Source organism: Pteropus vampyrus, unplaced genomic scaffold (assembly GCF_000151845.1).
Source record: "Pteropus vampyrus isolate Shadow unplaced genomic scaffold, Pvam_2.0 Scaffold98, whole genome shotgun sequence".
NCBI classification, from domain to species: domain Eukaryota; kingdom Metazoa; phylum Chordata; class Mammalia; order Chiroptera; family Pteropodidae; genus Pteropus; species Pteropus vampyrus.
The window spans coordinates 4,724,024-4,733,774 of NW_011888879.1; the positions used below are offsets into that span (position 1 = coordinate 4,724,024).

Here is a 9,751-nt window from a genome sequence, read left to right on the forward strand (position 1 = left end):
CTATCAGAAATGTTGTTGAAGTAGTTATTCAACTACTAAGCACTGCAAGATTTTGCGTAAATGCTGAAACTGAGTTGAGCTTTACTGGATTCTTAGAATAATTTAGATCTTATTCTCAAACTAATTCAACAATATTTCTTCCTCCTCTCAAAGACTTTGTGGGCACATCAGAAGTCTATTTAAAAATTGTTCTTATATATGGATATAAAATCAAAGGCTAGAAAATGTACCTGTAAGCAAAAGGTAACTAGTGAACAATCAAGCAGTGTTTTATATTTTTTCATTTATTTTTATTTGTCAAGCAGTGTTTCAGAACTTAAAATTTAAAAAAAGGATACTAGTACAAAAGGCATTAAAAATCTAGTTCGAAAATTTAGAAAGTGATAGTTAACATGACATGAAATTTGTGACAACGTAATTCAACAGATAAAATAGAAGCAAAGTATCACAAAAAAAATAGAGGGTGATTCAAAAGAAAAACTAAAGAAGAATCACGAGCAAGTGAGATTTTTTTTTATTTTTGTTTTTGCTTTTAATAAACATTAACTGAGCTTGTCAGGGAAGTAGAACTTTTATTTATATATTTAATACCATTTAAGTTGTTTTCCTATAACTTTTATTATGCATTATAATTTTTATACATATTTACTGTAATTAGTGGTGAGAAATCCCATCATCACCACAAAATTCTCTTAACTTTTTATCCAAAGAACGCAGACATTAAAGAATAATCTCCATTATTCCTCCATTATTCCCCAAGTTCTCCGGTTGTAGCCATATCCTGTTTCATGAACATGGTTTTCAAGCCACATTAATTCAATAAGCTACATATTTTCTTCAAGGGTAATATTTAAAGATAATTTATCCAAAATTCATAAATCAGCCTCTTAACTTCTTCTATTACTATATGTAATGAAGTTATGTATCTTATAAGGAAGGGTGTGTCGAAATCAAATCACTTAAGATAAAAATCTACACTGTATTTGAAAGTGTCTCACATATAGTATAGAATTGATAGCCTTTTTATTTCACTTAACATTTTCTTAAATTTATATTAATATGAAGAAAATTCAAAAATCATAATCTGTGATATACCTAGATATATTTGCATATAAAATAGTACTAATCTAAGTAAGTAAAGGATTTTGCAAATCTATATATTTAAGTCTCACAATTGTAGGCCAAAAAAAGTAAAAAGATATCAAAAAAAGGAAGAATTTACCTTTTCAGTTCTTGTCTTCTTTTTATATTACAGTACAGAATGTCTGTATGATCTGATTTCTGAAAGAAAAAAATGTATCATTTAAGAAACAGGCTGTGCACTGGTACTACAGTTATAGGAGCAGAAGACTGGGAAACAATTTTTCCATACTTGCTGAACTGTCTACTCTCTATTCTACCACCCTGCCTTTCTATATACCCTGGAGTTACAGGGTTAGGCACAAGAAAAATAAGAGACAAACAGGATATAGTCCCTGCTCTAAAGAGCTTGGAGTAAAGTAAAAAAATAAAGTAAAGAGAAATTAAAAGATATGTACAAATAACCTAATGTAAGGACATAATTAAATACTAAAGCAGAAAAATACACAGTAAGTTGTAAAAGGTTCAAAAACATCAACCACCAAAAGTTGGGACATACCTAGAAAAAAAGGTGGAAAATATATGCTAAAGATTGAATACAGATTAAATAAAGATTAATGGTTAAAAAAAAAAGGCATTCTCAGCTGAGAATGCTTAGGTATTCTAAGAAGCTAGAGACGACCGGAGCAAGTTCAGCAGAAAGATAACCCAGCTTATCTAGAAGCAGAAGCTTTGAAGAAGAAGAAAGAAAACTGGATAGTTAAGGTGTAACCAAATTTAAGAGGGTCCTAAATGACAAACGGAGAGAAAACATGATGAAATTGGTGTTTTAAGAAGGTTAGTATAATGATAATAAACTGAAACAGCAGTTTCATTATATAAAAACAAGTTCTTAAAAACACAATTCTGTATACATGGAACCTTTAAAACTTTTTTCTTATTACCCCGTGTTTAGTCTGCTGCCACTGTCCCCCATTATTTGTGTGACAGTGGAAAGAACTCTGGACTTGGCTCTGTTGCTGTGTACAGCAGGTCCTCGAATGACACCGTTTCATTCATTCTTTCATTATGTCGATGAGATGCTGCAGTAACTTAACTCTTGTGTATGTCAATTAGCCCATGGCAAAATTAATTTCGCTTAAATTGCAGAACTTATCAATGATATTTAAGTGAGGATTTATTGTACAATACTGTGTCCTTGGACAAGTCAGTTAACCTTCTGGATCTCAATTTCTGAATCTGAAAAAAATGCCGACACTATATCTGCCTTGGCTACTTCAAAAGGAAATTATAAAGACAAATACAACCATATATGGGAAAAGACACAAAACAATGTCTGAATTTATATCCATGTTGTCTGATCCTACATGATAGGGTCTATCAGCACAAAGAAATAAAGAATTTGATAAATGCTTTTTTGGTGAGTAGAAGGAAGACAAAACCAAACTGTTTTTTTTTTCCCCCACTGGCTATCAAAAAGTAAGTATAATATAAGGGGAAAAACACTAGTGGGGGAATTTATATCAGAAGCCTACCAATTGCAGACTAAAATCTTAATATAAATAATTTTTAGAGTTACAGAATCTAAACACTTACCAGTTTTCTCTTCTCTGATGAAATGGATCTTATAGAGCAAGCTGAACTAGTAGAACTTGCTGAAGTTTTTTTCTCTTTCTCATCCTAAGAATGCCATTTGGAAACAAAGAAAGAAAACCACAAAATAAAGCACAGTATAAGACAACATTATTTCATCGCTATTATAAATCAACATCCCTTCTACATTAATAATAAACTTCAGAGGGGAACAACGTTCAAAGGCAAACTTCAGTAAGAGGAAGAAACACTCAACTAGAAGGGAGACGCAACGAGAACTCTGAAGATCTAGGTGCCCTTAAGTTAGAGATGAGATGGGATACAGGTGTGACAGAAGATAGCCAGCTGACAGCTCAGAAAAGGACACTGGAAGGTGGCACTGCCATGGTGGAATTCAATCTTCTACAAAGCCAAACCATATATCCAGTTATTCTTCTGTGGATTCTGAATTCAACAGACCCAGGACAAACATAGTTTGAGTGCCTACTATGTGCCAAAGACATTCTAGACAGTGGGGACATATTAATGAAAAAACTATAAAAGTCCCTGCCCTCATGGAGGTTAAAATTTACTGCAGGAATTCACAAATAAACAAGTAATATATTTAGTGTGTCACATTACACTGTGGAAAAAATAAGGCAGAGAAAAGGGTCAGGAAGGGCTAGGAGGTGGGGGTAGAGGCAGATGCAATTTTAAATAGTCAAGGCCCCATTGATAAGTTGACATCTGAATGGAGACCTAAAAAGTAATGGCACAAACCATGTGATTATCTAGGGAAAGAGTTTTCAGTTCAAAGGGAATGGCAGCAAGGACAAAACTCCCGAGGCAGGAATGGGCCCGGCTTATTGCAACAGAGAAGGAAGCCACAGAGTGTAGAAGGTAAAGGGAGAATGAGATGGAGATGAGGTGGGGAGAGTAGGTCACTTTGTCAGCCCCAAAAAGTACTTTAGCTTTTACTCTGGTTGACGTGGAAAACTACTAGACAGTACTGAATAGAGGAGTGACAGGATCTGACTTACATTTTAATAGGATCATTCTAGCAGCTGTGTTGAGAAAAGTACATAAGGAGAAAAAGGCGGAAGCGAGGAGATCAATTTAGAAACTATTGGAATAATCTAGGAAATCGAGTCAATTGCCTGGATCGTGGTGACAGCAGCAGAGGAGGTAGTCAGCCTCTGAATATGTGATTATGAGAAAGCCGGCAGAATTAGCTGATAGACTGGGCGCAGACAGAGGAGGAGCACCAGGGTTTTGGACCAAGCAACTGAAAGAACGGAACTGCAATTTACCAAATTGGAAAAACTGAGTCTGGGCACTTAAAAGGTTATATAGTTCAAGAAGATGAGGAAGAAATAGCAAAAAGACACTGGGAACTCACCAGTGAGGAGTGAAATCAGAGGAGTATGGTGTCTCAAAAGCTAAGTGAAGAAAGTGCTTCAGGGAGAAGCTATGTCAAACATTATTGACTAAATCAGACGAGGTCTGCAAATTGACCAATGGATTTAGCAACGTGGAAACCGTTGCTGGCCTTGATGAGAGCATTTCTGGAGAAGTGAGGGCAAGAAAAACTCTCATTTAAGTAAGTAAAGAGGGAATGGGAGAATTGCAAACACCATGCCAATTATTACTATCAAATAGGAGACACATAAATCGAGAACACCAGAGTACTCTATGGCCACTCTAGGGTCCCTTTTCCAATTACCACTATACCTGGGAGGCCAAATTAGTAATCAGAAACATAGTAAGCAAGGAATAAACACCAAAAAGTGTAATGATCTCTAGAATACTTCATTGAAGTAATGAAAAAGCTGTATGAACTAACCTGCTACCACAGAAATCACTTTAGTGAATATTCACCTTTGCCAGACTTCAGTCTCTCATCTTGGATGGTAATATAGCATAAACACTATCTAATTCTGATAATGCATTATGCAGACTATTCAGAGAGAGTTTATAATAAAACCGATTGCAGGGTATTTTGTTTTGGTTACATCCATCATGTGACCGTCTTGCTTCCTGGAGACAACACCCAGCTCAATTACTTAGATATCATAAATTTCATCTACCAAAACACTTCTTAAGGTAGTGTGCTGACTATATCAGGAAAAGGGACATGAAGACCAATGCCCTCCCTACCCTTAGCCTCCCCTGCACAGCCATTCTGACTGGCAAGCGTGTAATCGTATCCAAATGCAGAAGGAAGAGGTGAAAAATGCTCTAATGGTGAGTTATTTCTACAAAAAGGATTTGGGAGAGGTTTAGAAATGAAGGCAGGAATGTCTAGACAAATTACTTATGTCCCTAACCCTCAGTTTCTTCATTTGTATAACTGAGACCATAAAAGCACCTACCTCATAGAGTTGTGATATATAAAATAATGCAAGTAAAGAATGGGAAAAATAAATGCCTTCTCCTGGGCCATAAGGACAGAACAAATTACTTATATATCCCATTTTAAAACAGAGGTATATTTTTGCATTAAGTACAAATAAAATGTAAACAAGGGGATCTTTGGGTCAGTAAATCAAAATCCTTACTTCTTCATCAAAGTTGGGTAATGAGGTGGTGCCTTTTCTCCGAGACTTCTCTCTTTTTCCGCAAGATTCTTTGGACATTTTGAAAAGCTAAAGTAGACATTAAAAACATATGTTTTTTACCACCACAACAAAAATACATTAGAAATTATTCTTGTTTCAGTTATATAAAGATTTCCATTTTCTAACCATTCCCAAGATGACAGGAGTTTCTCACTGTTCTACTTTACTTCACTTATAGTCTCCTTCATAATGATCTGTTCCTCTCTTTCGGCTTCGATTATTACCTTTTTAGAAATGACTCAAAACTATGCCTTTAGCGCTGATTTCTCTCTCAAGCAACAGATCACCATTTTAACTGTCTGCAGGACTACTGTATTTTACCTCACTTACACCTCAAAACCAATTAGTCATAAGTCTTTATTTTCCTTCATTTTCCTTCATACCCTCTATCACTCACTGAGCGAGACTTCGGGCAAATTGCATACATTTTTTTTGAGGCCCAGTTTCATTATATGTAAAATAGCAATAACCTATACCAGAAGGTTTTTGAGGGACTCAAATAAAACAATGGTTATAAAAAAATACCGTGTATAATAAGGTAGAGCATAATAGGGTCTAAATAGTGGCTTATGTGGTTGTCTTTTTACTAGATCCTGAGTTCTTTGAAGAGTATGCTGTATTAAAAACTTAGGAGGTGCTCATAAATACCTGTTGAGTGAATGAATGAATTTTTCTTCCTCAAAATATTTACCATATCATTCTGAACCACTACCAACTCCTGCCCATTGCAGTTTCTCTGTCCACTTCCCATCCCGGCCTCACTTTTCCAACTCAGCTCTGGATCAAGTCAATATTATTAGCTGCTGACATCCAACCCCCGCACGCACCAAAAAATAAAAAATAAAAAAAAAAAAACCAGCAGTAAGATAAACATAGTTATTCTTCACAGCCATAAACACTCTGTCGAGTTAGTGTGCACCAAAAGCATCCTGTGCTGGAACAGAAGCTAGAGATTGGGAACGTCACCAGGTCTGCTGGGACAGGAAAATATAAAAGAGGTCTAGAAGCAGAGCCCAAGGGAGAGTTTATTGCTGGAAGTGACGCATATTGAGATTATGAACACAACGAAGGCTAGAAACCAAGCAATTGCTATTACTCCTGGTCAATCATGAGCACAGTAAGTGAAGTTCTATGAAAGAATGATCAATTATATGAAATTAAACTTTTAGAATGCTTTGATGAATATGAAGAGGATAAAAATGCTATTAGAAAATCTAATAAATATTAATAAAAGAATATTCAACAGACTTCTAAGAAGATTCTAAATTACACAGAAATTTTGCTTTGCAAGATAATTTATGGCAATAACTGAATTAATGGTTGACCTTCCATATTAATCATCCTCTTCACCCTTTCTTGTTCCAAAGATTCCATTCCATGCCATGGGTGCAGGGGGAAGAGAGATACAATAAAGAAAACAATAACTTCCATAAAGTGAATTGCTTAGAGGCAATGGTCTGGTTATGTTATTTTTTTCATAATTTAAACTTGATCCATGTTGGTCTGATGTTGCTTTGAATACAAAATAACATTAATTTAAACCTCTTACCCACAAGACAAACTGAAAACAAACAAACAAACAAACACACACTGCTGATAATGGATTATCGAAGGAAAAACACCTATATGTTTACCATGACAAGCGCTTTATATCAGTGTGAAATTCATATTGATTTTATGAAAATCAAAATATAAACTAAATGAGAGGAGACCTCCTGTCCTGGCCAGCCACCAAAATGATTCCTGATGATCCCTGCTGACTCCTAATGACACTCTCGAACAATACACAGGGCTGACCTATACAACCAATAGGATATTGCTATATGGTGGTATGTGGCTAGGTCATAAAAGATATTGTGGCTTCTGCCCTTCTCTGTCTTGAATTGTTCTAGAGAAAGCCAGCCACCATGACATGAGGACATACAAGTAGCCCACTAGGGAAGAACTAAGGTGTCTTGCCAAAAAAGAACCAACTGCTCGGTATGTGAGTCACCCATGAGGATGATCCTAAAGCCCTAATCAGTCCTCACAAGGCAGTGGCAGCATCCCTGGCAGGTAACTTCACTACAATCTCATGAGAGACCCAGAGCCACATACCCCCAGAAAGTCATTTCTGAGTTCCTGACCCAATGAAACTGGGGATAATAAATGTTTACTATTGTTTTAAGCCACTAAGCACTGGGAAAACTTAAGCAGCAATAGATTAGTGATACACTCGCTTAATATAATTCAAACTCTGAAGATTCCTTCTTTATTATGTCTCAAGCGCAGGAACCATGCTTAGAAATTCTTACTAAAGTTTCCATAGAACGCACACTCTAAAATCTAACCCTGTCATTTTCTGTTTTCCAGCTGGTATTAAATGATAAGACTGACATACTAAATCAAGCTTTCAACTAACCACCTAGTGTTTTAGAAATTAAAAAAAAAAATCAATGATTCTTGGACGATGGACAAATATAGATAGCCACGGTAACGGTCGGACCTGTCCTTGGCAGAGCAGCCAGAAAAGTTTGTTTTTACCCTGCCTACCCCTGTGGGCTTGAATGAGTGAGGCTTAAACTCAAGCAAGTCCAAAAGGAAAGAGAATAAAAGTACGGGGCTCACTGGCATATGCCTTGGGGAACCAGAATCGCATCAATCAGGTGCCCAGACGCTCTCAGAGCTCTGGTTATTAAGAGACTAAATACAAGACTAAATACAATACACCGAAGCCCTAGCCACTGGACGCTTAACAACCACAGCGCAGCGCTGATGATACTGAGAATACGTAGATTAAAGCAAAAATAAAAACAAACAAAATAAAAGTGTTCGGGTCACGACAGGCAAGCTCATCGGCGGCTCATAAACCGCCGTGGCCCACGGGCTCCGCGGGAACTGACCAGACTTTTACACGGAGTGAGGGGCAGCCACCAAGGCAGGGCCGGGACAGAACCACACCCTTCACTGAGCTGGCTCGACCCTGGGTCCGCCCATGGAGTTGCCAGCCCCATGCTCCAGCGGTCCCCAGAGTCCCTAGTCCGGCCGGCCGGCCGCTAGGCCCCAGAGCGAGAGGGGTAGCCTGTCCAGCCAAACGTCAACGAGGCCCCCAGTTACCTACCTTACCAGCCCCCGAGACAGTGACGACGCCGACGCCCTGGCCAAAGGAAAGAGACCCCTGGACCCAAAGCCCGCTGGGAAATGTAGTTCCGCACTCGGATCCCGACTGCTGCTCGAAGGCTTTGGGGCGTTTGTTTAGCTTTGCATTTACTCCCTGCGAGGACTCGCAGCTCCGGCTCCGCCCCGGCGGCGCGGTGCACCCTGGGCATTGTAGTCTCGGTTCCGCCGGGTGGTTGACGGCTGGAACCGAGACGTACCGTGGAAACCGAACTCTCTTACCTCATTGGCCGCCGTCCCCAGTGCGCTTCTGCGCAATCTGTGGTGGCGTCGTAATGCCTCGGGGAAAGGGAAGCGGATGGGACAGCAAATCGCTGCCTCTGGCTTATTATTTTTCTGCTGACAGGGTTTGGTCCCTGGTTCTTCATCTTTTGTCTGTTGCGCGCGTCCCGCCCTCCCCATTCGCTTTCCCGCTCCTTGGATCCAGCCCTCTGGGCACTCACGCCAGTTCTCTGACCCCGCCGAGAGCCCCTCCCGGTCCCCTGGCGGGCCTGGCACGGAGGCGGTAACTATGGAGAATATGGCGGAGGAGGAGCTGCTACCCCAGGAGAAGGAGGAGGTGGAGGTGACCCAGGTCCCGGTCCCGACCCCGGCCCCGGACACAGCTCGGGTCCCAGCTCCGACCCCGGACTCGGCCCCGACCCCGGATTCGGCTCCGACTCCGGCCTCGGCTCCAGCCCCAGTCCCTGCCCTGGCTCAGGCGCCGGCCCTGTCCCCGTCCCTAGCGTCTGCCCCTGACGAGGCTGAAAGCAGTAAGTGCAGGAGGCCCAGATCTTTCTGCCGCAGGAGAAGCAAGAAAGTGCGCCCTGTTGGGGAGGCCCTTCTTCGCTGGGATGGCTTTTATGGGGGAAAGGCAGGTTTACAGATGGGAGGAGGGAGGAGGGACCGTGTGGCGCGGAAAACGGTTACAGAATGGGAGAGGGCATCTCCACAAACCTCGGGGACATCATGATAAAGGTTATGTGGGGGCCAGGGGTGCTGCAAAATGAGGTTGGGGGCGTCTTCGTTAAAGGAGGTTTTTTCCCAGTGCAAAAATAGGAAGTTACACCTAATTTGGTAGTTTCCCTTAGCCTCGTCAGTCACGGTTCACTAAGTCCTTTAAATTGTGACAGTGACCGTAACCGAGGCAACCTGCTTACTGTAGGATGTCCTAGTTGTCAAGATTTAGAAACCATTGCTGTCAACGAGCTTTTTATGCCTCGAAATACACAAAAGAAATGGGTTTTTCTCATTTCATTTTCTATAGCTTGCTTCCAACAAGAATTTGAGGCTGATGAGTAAAGAGTGGACCAAATTATGGATGTCTTTCCTCAGACATAATATCA

At 40.0% G+C, this 9,751-nt stretch overlaps 2 protein-coding genes across 9 annotated transcripts in view; one reads left to right on the top strand and one right to left on the bottom strand.

Moving 5' to 3' along the window:
- Positions 1-8,875, bottom strand: part of SWT1 (SWT1, RNA endoribonuclease homolog) — a 138,037-nt gene extending 129,162 nt beyond the window's left edge. For 5 of the 7 annotated variants that reach the window (XR_002781407.1, XR_002781408.1, XR_002781409.1 and 2 more), the window contains exons 1-4: positions 8,649-8,864; positions 5,211-5,297; positions 2,677-2,760; positions 1,223-1,281 (exon numbers count right to left, since the gene is read on the bottom strand). Coding sequence is in view for 3 of the 7 variants with exons in the window: in XM_023533239.1 (XP_023389007.1) it covers positions 1,223-1,281; positions 2,677-2,760; positions 5,211-5,297; positions 8,649-8,828 (410 nt within the window). In the remaining 4 variants the exon portion in view is untranslated. Of the gene's footprint in view, positions 1-1,222; positions 1,282-2,676; positions 2,761-5,210; positions 5,298-8,370; positions 8,501-8,648 lie in introns of those variants that run through there. The other 2 variants (XM_023533240.1, XM_011364539.2) reach the window with 2 other exon arrangements.
- Positions 8,668-9,751, top strand: part of TRMT1L (tRNA methyltransferase 1 like) — a 28,666-nt gene continuing 27,582 nt past the window's right edge. Inside the window, exon 1 of one of the 2 annotated variants that reach the window (XM_011364542.2) lies at positions 8,668-9,178. In XM_011364542.2, the coding sequence (XP_011362844.1) occupies positions 8,938-9,178 (241 nt within the window). In that variant the 5' untranslated portion in view covers positions 8,668-8,937. The remainder of the gene's footprint in view (positions 9,179-9,751) is intronic. The other variant, XM_011364544.2, reaches the window with a different exon arrangement.